We start from the raw sequence: 15,079 nt of genomic DNA, 5'->3' as shown, positions 1-15,079 counted from the left end.
GAAGGCTTTAGGGGGAATAATCAGGTCAGAGGGTAAGCTCTGACTCTGGGCTTGCCTTAGCTCAGGCTACTCTAACAATATACCACAGGCTGGGTCACTTCAACAGCACACATTAATTTCTCATAGTTCTGGAGGCTAGAAATCCAAGATCAAGGTGTCAGCCAATTTGGCTCTTAGTGAGGGTTCTCTTCCTGGCTTGCACATGGCCTCCTTCTTGCCATGTCCTCACATGGCGGGGGACCCCACTCTCATGACATCAGCCAATCCTAATAGCCTCTCAAATGCCCCACCTCCAAATAGCATTATGTTGGGGGTTAGGAACTTGAGGGGATGCAATTCAGCCCATACCAGGGCTGTTCATCTCCTGTCCCTCCTCCCTCAGGATAGGGGTGGTGCATGGCTTAGCCCCCCTGCATCTGCACACATCTGTCCCAGCATGCTCTGTCCTGGGCACTGACCCTCCAGGCTTTGGCCCTGCGGATGGGGTCATTCAGGGTTTATTCTCTCTGCCGTGGCCACACAACGTCTGCCCCCCTGCAGGACAGCCCTCCTGCAGGACAGCACCCCCTGGACTCTCTCTGAAGCCAACCCACAGGCCAGCCCGCAGCTATCCTGCCCACTATCCCTGGGTCCCCTATGTGTAGTTGGGAGCTGTACTCCATTTGGGCTCTCTGAAGCCACCCCTTCTCCATATGAACCTGTCCCTTCCCAGGTCCCGGACAGCAGAATCAAGCCCTCTCTGCCTTTGACTTCTTCCCAAATATCAGGGCTATTTTTATGCTCCCTGCCCTGTTCCCCACCCCCCACCCGTGACTCGAGACATGGGCTGGAGGTCAGGGGTGGAAGGAGTAAAGTGAAGCCTAGCCATTCCTCTCGGTCTTTCTTCCCCCTTTCCTCCCTCCTGTCCCCTCCAGCTGCAGCGGGACCTCTCCATGTAACTGCCTTCTTGGCTTCCACACCATGACTTTCAGTCAAAGTCTGTGAGCCAAATTGGCCAGGCTTTGCCTGTGAGAGATAAAGCAATACTTTGGAGACAAAAACCCCTTTCTCTCTTATAAACTGGCTTTTAGAGCTATCGTCTCACTGTGGACTAAAAAATCTAGTTTGACCCACATTTAGGGATGTGCACCCTGCCCCTGTGACCTCATGGCAAGGCTTCTGGCAATCCAATTTAGCGGTGGTGACAAATATGGCATCTTGCTGTTAAGCTTTGTGAGACAGGGACTGTCATCCCTGTTTGTGGAGGGCACCGCACAGCGTGGGCGGGTTGACAGCCTCCCTTGGGCTCCACCTTGTCATCTGCAGGTGGTCCTCAGGCCTGTGGCTCCTGCTGACACCTCCCTGGTTGTCTTTCAGGTCAATGAAATCTATCATGACGAGTCCTTGGGGGCCCACATCAATGTCGTGTTGGTGCGGATAATCCTGCTTAGCTACGGGAAGGTGAGTGAGCTGGTGGCTTCCAGACACAGTGGAGCCTCCCCAACTCTCGTGATCTCTGTGGGGTGAATGGGGACCCTCCAGTGAGGCACAGATCTCCTCTGAAAGCCAAAACCTTGGTGCCTGTCCCCAGCTCGGCCCGTGGTACCTGGAAGAGACAAGAAACTCGTGAGTCTCCCCCATATTCCTGATCCCCTTTCACCTCACCCCTGGTTTTATAATGTAGGTTTTGTTATTATTCATGTGTGGAGAGGCTAACTGATGATCAGGAGGTGACTGCCATGGAAAAGTCGGTTTATCATTCACACAGGGCCACTGGGGCAGCACCAGGATGGGTCAGAAGGCAGAAGGAGAGGGGGACTGTTGTCTCCACAGGAAGGGCTGAGTGTGGCAGAGTAAGCAAGCACAGGACTGGCCAGCGTGAATAATTCCTGTGGGCTCTGGGTCGTAGGTGGCTAGTACCTGCCCTGAGTGACTCAGGCAGGGTGGTGAGAGCCCAATGAAGGAGGTGGCTGGGGGTGCGGACTCTGAACTGGTTGGTTTGCATTTGAAAAGCATGCTCCAGAGCGAGTTGTTTATTATCTCTAGGAATTGGCTAACCCCAGGAGGGTCAGCATGGCCCCAGACATCAAAGCATCAGAAACACAGGATACTTCTCCCCTCCCTCCCACCTCTTCCACCCATGTTCTTATGCTGTGTGGCTTCTGCCCTCACTGGGCTCTCTTGCCCTCCCTATCTTCTCTTGCTGTCAAGCTTGGTGTTGTCTTCCCTAGCAGCGTGCAGGGGTCTGTGCAGCTGGGGTAGGAAGCCCCCAGAGACAGTGACCCAAGACCTGAGACAGAAAGATAAGGGGGTGCAGAGAAAGGGAAGATGGTGAGGAAGGAAGAAGCCCTGTGCTGGGCAAGTCAGAAGTACTTTACCCATATTAACTCACTGAAGCCAAGGGCAGATGGGGAGGCGGATGTATGACAATCCCTGTTTCACAGATAAGAACCCTGAGGCTTAAAGTGGGTTGGTGGTGTTCTGGGTGAGTGGCCAGTGTCATTTGGCTCCTGCGGAGTTGCGCTTCTCACCCTGCAGCCAAATTCTAGAATCCATCGTCTAACTTTGCTCAGTGTGTACAAAAATCAATCATCAGGCATGGTAATTAGGTACAGGGTTAATTCATCTGCTCAAAGACAAAGAATCTTGGTCTCCAACAGTAAAATCGAACTGCACACAACCTACAAGGCCCGTGGTATAAAAAACGACAATGGAGGGCTCATGTGGCCAGATGAATTCCAGGAATAGTAGATCTTGAGCCCACTCTCTTTACCCTAGGAAGCACATTCCTCTAAAGTAGAAGCGGCCACAGTAAGGACACCAGTTATGCTCTTTCATGCACCCCTGGGAGAACATAAGATGTATCAAAGAAGACTGTCAGAACAAGGCAGAAATTGGAAAAAAACTAACCGCAGGAGTCTTTCATTCTCTTTTTAAGATCTTTAACAGATTACATTTTAAAAGGCATAGAAGTTTCAAATAAAATAATAATAACGTATAAAGTTAAATTAGTAGTTCTATCATTTTCTTTTTTGCCCTGTGTGACTCCTTTTTGAGGAATCCTAGAACACTTGAAAATTACAAAAGTACTTTAGGTTGTAAAAAAAATTCCAGTGAATTTTATACAGCAAAGACTGTCCGGGCTATCTTTTCTGACTCAGTGCCCTAAAACGCGGTGGAAGGAAGGGATATATGAACTGAAATAAAAAGTCCAATTTCTTTGAAAAGTTAAAAAAACAACCTGCTTGGAAGACTATTAGAGCTGGGAAAATTAATGAAAGTGATAGTACTACAGATCAAAACCTATATAGAGTGTGGCCAAAGCTGTATTCAGAGGCAAATTCGCAGGTGCTTTCCAAGATTACACAAGAGAGAATGAATACACATGGACCCTGCAGTAATGTTAGAACAAAAGTCCATAAGAACTGCAAACCAAAAACCTAAGGAGGACAAAAATAAGGAGGTAGTTTCGGAAAAGCAGAAATTAAAAAATTAGGAAATAGAAATAATTGAACCAATCAAGAAGAGAACCTTAGTGAATGCAAACCTCTGACATAAAGAGAGAGAGAGAGTGAGGAAACACAGACTGAAAGATGAGAAAGGGTGTACACAACGTAACCTACACCAGGATGCTTATCTGGACAGAAGAGAAGGCATTTGGGGCAGTTGCCACACTAGGCCGCTGCTGGAAGACCCCCAATTCGGGTCCTCTCTCAACCCCCCTCCCTCCGGATGGCCAGCAGATGAGGTGGACCAGCTATCGGAGGGCTTAGGGAGGCTCTCTAGCCCTGTGTCCAGGTTTGGGGTGCTGCACTCCCTGGGAAGGGAAGCTGAGGGTGGACCCTAGCCCAGAGATCCAGTCCCAGCCTCCATTCACAGTCAGGGGTCTTTGGAATGGCCCAGTGGAGTAGCTGTCCACATGTTCTGCACCCCCCCTCATTTCTCTCCTTCCCCAGACCAGCTCCTTCCAGCCCCTCCATTACCACCTGGGGCCCTCCAGCCAGCATCCTTCGGTGTCTGAGAATTTTCAGAAATTTGGCATGAGGTGTGGACACAGTGAGATCCCCCACCCCTTTTCTCTACTGCTGGATGGGGGAAATGGGAAACTTCAGGTTGGCCAAGGGCATGGAAGTAGATAGAGTTGGAGAGCCACAGAATGGTCTGGGCACCAGGTGGCAGCTTGCGTCCCCTCCGCCCCTGGTTGCCCCCATATTGGTTAAAAAGACAAATTTGGAAATTGTGCGTTGTTAATTGCTTCCTAGTGGTAGCAAAGCTTTGGCTCTCAATTCGGCCTGAAATGTGTCGATTGCTCAAGGAAGCAAAGCTTCGTTTATTTTAACTACACCCCAGCAGGCTCTGTGCTAAATTTTCCCCACCCAAAGCCATTTTTTCTTGTTGTTGTTTTCCCCTTCACGGCTGCCAGCAGGTAGATAGACTGTGTGACCAACAGTCCATTTGCAGAAGTGTCAGAACCTGAAGGTGAACAGTTGACTATCTCTGAGTCAGGGATGAGGACACCCTGGGAAGCCAGGGATTTCCTGAGAAATGAGAATATTTCAAAGCTGAAAATGTTAGAAAACACCATAAGTCCCATAACCATGGAGGGAACTCAAGTTCTCTAGCACTTTCAGAGTTCTCTGAAAATTACCTCTAAATAGAGAGTCAGATCATCTATTTTTGCCAGTGCATTCTTATTCATTTCTAAGGAATTATTAGCAAGGATAATACAACGCCATGGAAATCGTTTCAGAGCACACACACACCATATATACATATATATATATATATATTCTGACATCCACCCAATTTATTTTTATAGCCAGTGTGATTCCTATACTCAAAGCTGCCAGAGGTAACATGTCCAAGACAATGTGCAGACCTGTCTTCCTTCTAAAAATAGACATAAAAAATCCTGAGGCTTGATTCAATAATGCAGAAAAAGAAACTCCCAGCACGATAAAATAGAGTTTATCCTGGGAATAAGGCAATCGTCGAATATCAGGAAGTCTGTTCATATAATTCATCACATTTGCTTGCCAAATGACAAAAGTTGTAATTGAACCCATAGTTTTTGAAGGGTTTCTGTGTGCCAGGCTCTGTGCTGGGCCACTGACGTGGTCCCTGACCTCAAGAGCTTCTAAAGCAGAGGTACAGACAAAGAAACAATGATTACAGGGGGTCAGGGACTCATGGGGGGAAGATGAGGCAGGCAGCCCTCACAATGTCAGGCCAACTGACTGGAAGGGAGTAAAAGGGAGAAGAACCAGAAGAGGGGTGTTTCCAGGATCTGATTTGCATTTCCAAGAGGATCCCTGGACTCCTGTGGGCATCATGGTGGGTGGGAGCCTGGCTGAGGAGGGTGCGGGCGCCATTGAAGGGAGGACGGCGGTGGGCTGTACCGAGACCATGGCCACAGGCTGGGGTAAAGAAGGCAGATGGAAGAGAACTGTAGGAGGCCAAATCCAGAGGACATGGGTTCTAAGTGGATGAAGGTGGGGAGACCCTGAGCCCATGCCTCAGGCAGCCAGGTGCATGCTGATTGATGTCAACCACTCAGATGGACAACACAGGAAGAGAATCAGGGTGTCGGAGGGAGAAAGGCAATGAATTCAACAGGGATGTGTTGAGTTTGAGGTGCCGAGTGCCACCCCAGTAGAGATGGCAGGAGAGGCTGGCATGGGGGCCTGGGGCTTGGAGAGAAGAGATGAGTATTGCTTGCAAAGGCATGAGTGGGAGGTGCATGGTGAAGTATGCCGAATGGGGGGCCCCTTAGAAAGAGCTTCCAGGAGCCCCTGATGCTCTGAAGCCACTAGCAGGGCAAGGGCATGGTCTGCAGCATAGTTGCTGAGAGAGTACCTCCCAGTATTCAAAAATCTGTGAAAACTAGTAACAGATGGTAACATGACAACCAAAATTTTATTTAAAGGTGGAGGAAAGAAGCACATGTCCCTAAGAGTGTCTGCATAGCTAATTCATAGGATGCTCCTAGACATTTACACGGGAAAATAGAGGGGTTCCATAGTCCAGTGAGTCTGGGAAAGGCTTGTCAAAGAATCTGTCAGAGACTTTATGACAGAAATGTGCACGGTGAATCTCAAGAAGTGGATCACTACACATAGCTTCTCAAACCTGTTTCTCAGTGGAACCCTTTTCCTCACGTAGTCAACATTCACAGAACTCACTTTGGGAAATACTGCCCTCATTGAGGCAGTTACAGTAAACGTGGTGACCAGAAGGTAGCTTTGTTACTGAGGTTCTGGAAATTCTAGATAATGTCTTAGGACATGGAACCAATATCGGAAAAGAACAGATGAAATTTTAATTGGTTGCTGATGATTATGTTCCTGGAAAACCCAGAGGATCCATTGTAAAGCTTTTAGAGTTAATTAAAGAAGTTTAGTGACATGGCCAACTGTAAGATAATTCTATAAAGATCGCTAATTTTTATAAGAGACTGTTAAAAACTGAGAACAAACTGAGGGTTGATGGGGGTGGGAGGGAGGGGAGGGTGGGTGATGGGTATTGAGGAGGGCACCTTTTGGGATGAGCACTGGGTGTTGTATGGAAACCAATTTGACAATAAATTTCATATATTGAAAAAAAATCGCTAATTTTTGCACAAACCCACAATACCCTAGTAGTAGGTGTAATAGGGAAAGAAAAGTTCCATTTACAAAAGTAAGCAAAAATATAAAATATCTGGCCCAGTCCTAACAAGATAGATACAGGACCTACAGTAAGTAAATCGCACATGGTTTTCTTTTTAAAGTTTATTTGATAGAAAGAGAAAGAGAGTGAGCACAAACAGGGGAGGGGCAGAGAGAGAGGGGGAAAGAGAGAGAATCCCAAGCAGGCTCTGCACTGTCAGTGCAGAGCCCTGTGCTGGGTTCAGATCCACCAACTGTGAGATCATGACCTGAGGCAAAGTCGGAGGCTTAACCAACTGAGCCACCAAGGCGCCCTGAAAATTGCACATTGTTAATGATAGGAAGGAAATAAAAATAAAAGCAGACTTCCTACAGGAAGACTGGGTATAGTAGAGATACTGATTTTTCCTAAATTAATAGTTGGAAATTTGGTGAAATGATTCTAAAATTCATCTGGAAGCCTTATAATCCAGTCAAGACTGGCTGGGAGAGGCACCTGGGTGGTTCAGTCAGTTGAGCATCCTACTTGATGTCAGTTCAGGTCATGATCTCATGGTTCATGGGATTGAGCCCCACAATAGGCTCTGAATTGAGAGTGTGGAACCTGCTTGGGATTCTCTCTCTCCCTCCCTCTCTCTGCCCCTCCCCTGCTCGTGCGCGTACTCTCCCTCTGTCCCTCTCTCTCAAAATAAATAAACATAAAAAAAAAAGACTGAATGGGAAAGCCTCAAAAGCTAAGCAAATAAAGAGAGATTTACTTCAAACATCTTATAAAGTGAAAATAATTAAAATCATACTGTATTTGCGTAAGCATTAACAGATCAATTGAATAAACTATGGAGCTCTGAAAACACTTCATATATTTAACTTAACATGTGATAAATATAAATGAAATGGCTATTAAGTGTTATAAATAAATATATGAAAAATATAAATTTCATGTATAGTAAATTAAAAATAACATACGATAAATAACAGGCCAATAAAACATTCAACTATTTAAACCACAAAAATCAAGAAGAAAATATTGGTTGTCAAGGGGGCTCCTTAAGCGTAAGTACAATAGAAGGAATTGTAAAGGGGAAGATAGATATATTTGAACACTTAAAATATAAAACTTCTGTCCAGAAACAATTACAAGACAAAGCACGAGCATGAAAAACACTGGCAATATGGCAGTGATACCCTAATATATGAAGAGCTCTTACAAACCATAGGAGAAACAGAATTGGCAGTGGGTATAAACAGTTTACAGAAGAAAAATACAAATGGGCAAAAAAAAAAAAAGAAGGAAAAAATTTTAACTGTACTATTAATCAAATAAAGAATACAATTTGCCATTTTTATTTTTTTTTCAGTTTATTTATTTTGAGAGAGGGAAATAGAGAGAACACGAGCAAGGGAGGGGCAGAGAGAGAGGGAGAAAGAGAGAATCCCAAGCAGGCTCCACGCTGCCAGCCCAGAGCCTGATTCGGGGCTCAACCCCATGAACTGTGAGATCATGACCTGAGCTGAAACCAAGAGTCAGACGCCAACTGACTAAGCCACTCAGTCACCCTGCAATTTAACATTTTTAAAGGATCGCCTGTGCTCAGATTAGAAAGAGGGATTTAACTGCTGGCTTGGATGGGTAAAGCATTACCCTTTTCTGGTATGAGTATAAATGGGTACACATTTCTAGAAGGAAATGTGACAGTACTCACCACTGCCCTTAAGAAGGTTCTTCCTGTTTGCTGCCCACCCGCCTTGTTCATTTCTATGACTCTATCCCAAAGCAGTTAATCAGAATTGCGGACAAAGTTTTAGGAAAAAGACAAAGGCCATGGCCTTATTTCTAAGTGTAAACAACTGGGAAAAATCTCAACTGTCTACTAACAGGGGTCCAATTAAATAAACTGTAATACGTCTGTGTGGTAGAATATTAGGCTGCTAATAAATCCCACTTTATTTTTTTTTATTTTTTTAATGTTTATTTATTTTAGAGAGAGAGAGTGTGCCCAGGGGAGGGGAAGACAGAGAGGGAGACACAGAATCTGAAGCAGGCTCCAGGCTCTGAGTTGTCAGCACAGAGCCCAAAGCAGGACTCGAACTCACCAACCGTGAGATCATGACCTGAGCTGAAGTCAAACACTGAACCGACTGAGCCCCCCAGGTGCCCCATAAATCCCACTTTCAAAGCACTGGGGAATTGTTACAGCATACAGTTAGCTTTATTTGCTTTTGGAAAACAGAATATAACTTATCATATGGGTTTTTTTTAAGTTTAAAAAAAATTTTTTTATGTTTATTTATTTTTGAGAGACAGAGAGAGACAGAGTGCGAGTGCGGGAGGGGCAGAGAGAGAGTCACAGAATCTGAAGCAGGCTCCAGGCTCTGAGCTGTCAGCACAGAGCCTGATGTGGGGCTCGAACTCATGAACCGTGAGATCATGACCTGAGCTGAAGTCAGATGCCCAACCTACTGAGCCACCCAGGCACCCCCTAAGTTTTTTTTTTTTAATGTTTTCTATTTATTTTGAGAGAGAGAGCAGGGGAGAGGGGCAGGGAGAGAGAGAGAGAATCCCAAACAGGCTCCGAGATGTCAGTGCAGAGCCCTATGTGGGGCTCGATCTCATGAACTGTAAGCTCATGACCTGAGCCGAAATCAAGAGTCAGATGCTTAACCAACTGAGCACCTGTGTGCCCCAACTTATAGTATGATCTTAATTTTGTGCACAAATATATGTACAGAAGGGACTGGAAAGAATACATCAAAGGTGACTAATATTTCTCTCTGGGCAGTAGGCCATGGATTTTTATTTTCCTCTTTGTATTTTACTGAACTTTCATAATTTATCATGATAAGCATGTTTTTTTTCTAAACAAAATAGTGCATTTTTAATTATGAAAAAATAGTTTACATTTTTTAAAAAGCACTTTAAAATGGCAGAATCCAAGTAATCCCGTTTAACTGAATCCACCTGAGTAGAGTCTCCAGTGGCATGCGACAGGGCTCTGTCATGTCCAACATTTTATTCCTGATTTGAAGGAGGACATTGAAGGGATTTTCTGCTTTCACTTGGCACCTCAATTCTGTGGAGGCTCGGAGACAATTGGGGAGGGGAGGGGTTCTTCTGCCCTCAGGGTCACTGTCTTACCTTTCCTGTGGTTGGGCCCAGGGGCTCTTCCAGTCTCCTGGTTAGGGACCTCTGAGCAAACCATCTGGGCTAGAATGCAGGCTGCCACCTTACCTGCAGGTGAGGCCAAATCCCCCAGGAGTACAGGCACCTCCCTCAAGGCCAGGGCCATGTGGTTACGCCCCTCACCCCAAGTCTCCCAGAGGCAGAGTGGAGAGCATTGTCTGGCTCTTCCCAGGGACGTATGGGGAAGTGAGTGGGCCACAGGGCTGCCTGGAGGTCACGACCAGCAAGGTGCGTGGCTGGAGCTCACCTGGGCACTAGGGCAGCTTCAGTGAGACCAGTACTCGGACAGTGGCAACCAGGAGGGGCACAGGGGGACCCCAGCTCCCGTGACTTCCTGCTGGGAAGGAGTTTAGGAATTGGAAGGGAGAATCTGGAGCAGGAAGCACGCTTTCAGAGCTAAACCCAGAGAGCGCCTACTGGGACCCAGCCAAGGGCTCAGCAGCCCAGCCTCACACCTCTGCCAGTGACATCAGAGGAGTCAGGATAGAGGTCATCGCAGGCTGTGGGGGATTGCCCATCCCCGGTACCCCCAGCATGGCTGAGAGGGACAGCATGCTCCCTGCTCCTCTGCTGCCCCTGGGGATCCAGCTGGGCTGACCTGTCTCCTGTAGCAAAGCTTACCCATGCCCTGCCCACCTTCTGCCCTGCCCTGCCTGTCCCCTGGGAGCCCAGGTGGGGCCCATGAGGCTGTGGTGGAGGTCTCTGGAAAGGGCTATTGCCTGTCATGGCCAGTGTGTCCTGGGGGATTCCAGAAAGTTACAGGGCCTGACTGATGCTCGGTCCTCCTGGGGCAGGTTGCTGGAGTGTGAGGGCTTCCAGGGTGTGGCTTTCAATCTCCTGAGGGAGGACACATGTGCAGGCAGGGGTTCAGGAGAGTCAGGAGGGCACCGCTGGTGCTGTCCAGATACCCTGACGTGAAGGGACTGAGTGCAGACCCCACCTATTGGTCCAGCATTGCTGGAACAGGGTGTGCCACCCTGGGCACAGAGGTTTGGTGCAGTGTACTTAGCTGTGGGCTCTGGTTGATTTAAGAGAGCACAGTCGTCAGCCTCAGGACTCAGGAGCAACGTCCCGCTGACCTGGAGCGACCCGACAACACAGGAAAGTGACCATCTGTGAAGAGCAGGTTTAGGGCTGAGGTCGCTGAGCCGGACACACAGAACACTCAGCCCCGAGGGCCCATCGCTGACCAGTAGTCCTGGAAAATATGTTTAAAAGGAATTCTTAGAAAAGGAAAATGTGACAAAACCAAGATTTACAAAAATACCAGCCCAGACTTTTTTTTATTAAATTCCGTTCCCATAAAACCACACCATCAAATTGCTGGACAGGTTTCCCTTTTTGGCACTCGTCTCATTGTGGACGGTTAACAGTGCGTGTCCGCTAGTCACAGATCCCACTTTGCACAACCACCAGGAGCAGGGCCCTGTTTGCAGGTCTCTGCTGGCAGGGGACAGCAGGGGGCGGCCGGGGGTGGCCGGGGGTGTCGTCTTAGGAACAGGAAGAGCAGGTCACACAAATGGAGCTGGAGCGTGAACTCCCCGTGAAGTGACAAGTAAACAAGGTTGTTTCAGAGTGGGGAGCACCTTGAAGGAAATAGAACTGGGGGTGGCCCCAGATGGAGTGGCCAGGCAACTGACTGCGCAGCTGGGGTCTGAGGAACAAGAGGCCCAACATTCGTGTCGGAGGGAATGGTTGTTCAGGGAGAGACTGGACAGGCTTCTAGATTGAGGGTCTGGAGATGGGGCTTGGCTCACAGTGAAGATGAACTCTGATGAGCTGCTCTTTAAGGAACTCATGTGTCCCTATCAAGGAGGGCATCCCCCATGCCCAGAAGGATTTAAGCATCATGAAACCAAGATGACTGTAGCCAGGACTCCTGTGAGGAGAAGGGACTGAGCTGTGTCCCCCAAGATCTGGGGGTTCTCTTGGCAGGGGCAGCTATGAGGCCAAGAGCCAGACTTGGGGCAGAAAGTGGCCCAGGCATTCAGATCCTGTTATTCATTCCAAATCGTGATGGAAATAGACCAGCTCCCCAGAGCCTGTCTCCGGGTCCCCACCAGGCTCCAGAGGGGATAAAATCAGTAGCACTTACATGCGTGCCATGTTGTTTGTCTTCCAGCTTATGAGAAGCTTCTAAGTTATCTCAAGTTTTTCCTAAAACAACGTTTTTTTCCTCCATTTCTTAAAAAAAAAAAAAGAAAGGAAGGAAGACAGAAGAAAAGAGATTATCTTATTTTATACAATATGCCATCAGCCAGGGAGCAGAACATCGGCAACACTTGAGGGTTGCATAGCAACTGGCTTTCAATTGATTTTTTTGAGAAGGCACCAGAGCTACTGAACTGTTCTCATTTTAAATATTTCCTCGGATGATGGAAATCAAAAGCAAATGGAAATCAGAGACTTGGGGACAATCAGAGAGGAACATAAGGTATCTTGTCGTGAAAGACCAAGTCAAGACCAAGTGGGGAGCACGCATAGGAATCTTTCAGCGTTGGAGGGGAAGGGTCTAAGGAATTCTGACTGTGATGTCCGTGGGCATCACTCACCCGTGCTAGACCTCAGCTGCCTTATGGGTGTGAGGGGTGGCAATGACAGAAGTCCCTGTGCTCCTGGCTCTGTACTGTGGTTGTACCCCTTCTGCAGATGGGGAGCTCAGCACAGTGAGGTAACTTGTTCAAGAACACAAGCAGATGAGACATGAACAGGTCTCCTACCCCAGGACTCTCATGCTGCCCAGGTGAGCTCCACCTGTCACCTGCCCATGCCCTAGTAAGCTGCTGGGCGAGTTTGGGGTCTGTGGGGCTCTCTGACATGTGGCGGCACTGGTACAGCCACCCCATGGCGCTGTTATTCCTAGAAGACCAGCCTCCAGGTCCAGTTTCCCTCCTGTGTTCTTGACTGAAGGAAGGAAGAGCATAAATAATTCAGCTCATTCAAGGGCAAACAATGGAAATGTCAGAAAGCAATGATTGGAACAGAATTTTTGAACGGGTCTTAATTGGCGTATTAAGGGTGGGACCGCAGAGGTTGTCTCTGGCCTTCAAAATCCCCCTTTGCCCTGTGCATGCCTGGGCTCAGAGCTGCAGCGCCAGCCTGAGAGGGTTGGGAGGAGGTGGGCGGGGCCCTGCCTGCCGGCCTAGCGCGCGAGAGACCGTTCTTGTGACAGCAGCGCCACCTGGTGGTCACGTCTGGGCTACGCCCTTCCTTTCCCGTCTCTCGTCACAGCCCGGGAATAGGACACTTCCGATTGCAGCGGGGCTTCCAGGCCCGCAGATACCTCTTGTGTAGCAGGACTTGGAAGCTGTTTACTTCTGTTGTCCCTGATGTGGTTCCACCTCCAAAAAATATACCTTAGGGCAATTGTACAGCTTCAATTAGACTATTCCTGTAAACCTGGAGCTACCACCCAGGCTGGGGGTGCAGAAATGCCCCTTCCACGGTGCAAACATCGTGACCACCACTCAGCTGCAATTCACTCTGTACAGCTGATGCCCGCGGCTCCCTCCGGGGGGAGGACCGTCACATCTTGAGGGCTGGCTGGAACGCAGGTGTGAGAATATTTCTTAATGGAAACAGGCAACCCCCCCCCCCCCGCCCCCATCCTCTCTCTGGCACTTTGGAAGAAGATACAAATGGGAGAAATAGCTGTTTCCTCTCTTCGCTGGGAGGAGGGTCACAGCTCATAGGCTGTGGTCTACAGCAAAGACAGGGCGGTTCTGTGGTGCCTCCCAGAGTGAGGCCCATCAGAGGTCTGCGTGGATGTGGCTGGATGGCAGAGACGGGGGTTGAGTTGTGCAGGAGGAACCGTCAGAGCCCACGTGACCCACCTGGGCTGGCCCAGACACCTCTCCTGGGCCCTCTATTTGGATAACTCTGTCAGGAGTCCCTCAGCATGTGGGAGGAGCAGGTGGAGGAAAGGCTGAACCTAGGGGGTGCAGGGAGCAGGTGCTCTTGGGAACTTGCTTCCAGGGTTTCTCCAGGAAAACCTGCTTCAGCTGATGTCCAGTCCTTTTGAGCTCCTCTGGCCTCACTCAGATTCCAGGCCAGCCTTTGTCAGGGGCGGGCAGAGCATTTGGACTGATCCCCTAGGGGCTGCACCCAGATAAGGGGGAGAGCTCCCCAAAGCCAAACTGCCAAACTCATACCAAGCAAGCAGGCTGGACAGGAGAAAACAATCCCTTGACTGTGTCCCCAGGTACCGTGGACCCCGAGCTCACAGACCTCTCCTCAAGCCTCCCCCGTGGGCCTCCTTGCCACTTCTACTGAAGCCAGAAGCCTCCTCCTCCCCCACCTGCCAGCCCCCACACCTCTCTTGCTCATCTCCTGCCACCCCGTGATTCTAACTCTGCTGATATGGCACCAGCTCCTGTTCCACATTGTCCCTCTCCCATGTCCCCTCCCTCCTCAGTGACCCAGGGGCCCTCTGCCTGCCATGGTGCACGGGTCGGTATCAGGTCACAGGCTGGCCCCTAGGTACCCACACCCTCCTGAATGCTCCGGACCCAGTATGGATGAGAATCCCAGTCCTAGATTCTTTTGTCCCCATTTTAAATGGGCCAGAACCTTGAGAAAGTTGGGACGTGGGCAGAGAAATAAGATGTATAAGCAGGTCTGCATCTTGGGTGCCCAAATGCTGACGTCACCCTTCTCCATCTCTGAGTCCCATCTGGGCTTCAAGCTCCCAGGGCCCAGTACACAGCCCCTGTTTTCTGAGATCCGCCTCCCCCAGGACCACTTTGTCCTGGTGCAGCCCTTCCCAGCCCTTCTTTCTGCCCCTCTCCTCGGGGAGTCTCCTCAGAACCCAAAAGCCGAGAGGTGGGGGGATCCCAGACAACCCCTGCTCTAGACCCTGCAGCACAAACCCCCACGGGCCTGGAGAACGCAGGTGGCAGGCTGCCTTCTTGAAATGGGCAAAGACAAGGCAAGAACAAAACGCAAATCAATATTTCAATAAATTATACTGCCGCAGCAGCGAAATCACTCTGGCTGCCAGAGGGGCTGGGAGCCTGGGCTGAACTGTAGGAATTTCTGGGAGGAAGGAGGCACTTGCCAGTGTCAGGTCCAGCCGAGAAGGAGGTGTTGGAAGGGGGCTGTCTGCATGAGGTCCTCTACTCCAGGGCTCTCAACCTGGTAACCTGGGGGATGTGTTTTGTTTGGGCCACATAATTTGTTATGTTAATTTGAGTCAACATTTACTATGAACTAGGCTTACTTTATAAAATTCAGATTTAAAGATTGGCCCTGAGAAATCCAATGTGGCGGCTCC

General features: G+C 49.0%; 1 protein-coding gene across 1 annotated transcript in view; it reads left to right on the top strand.

Annotated features, from left to right (window-relative positions):
- Positions 1 to 15,079, top strand: part of ADAMTS2 (ADAM metallopeptidase with thrombospondin type 1 motif 2) — a 247,565-nt gene that overhangs the window by 166,929 nt on the left and 65,557 nt on the right. Inside the window, exon 5 of the mRNA XM_025924101.2 lies at positions 1,357 to 1,440. Within this exon, the coding sequence (XP_025779886.1) occupies positions 1,357 to 1,440 (84 nt within the window). The remainder of the gene's footprint in view (positions 1 to 1,356; positions 1,441 to 15,079) is intronic.

This window comes from Puma concolor, chromosome A1 (genome assembly GCF_028749965.1).
Source record: "Puma concolor isolate L17-30 chromosome A1, mPumCon1.1.hap2, whole genome shotgun sequence".
Lineage (NCBI taxonomy): Eukaryota > Metazoa > Chordata > Mammalia > Carnivora > Felidae > Puma > Puma concolor.
The sequence above is the reverse complement of the archived record's forward strand: the minus strand, read 5'-3'. Positions and strand labels throughout refer to the sequence as shown.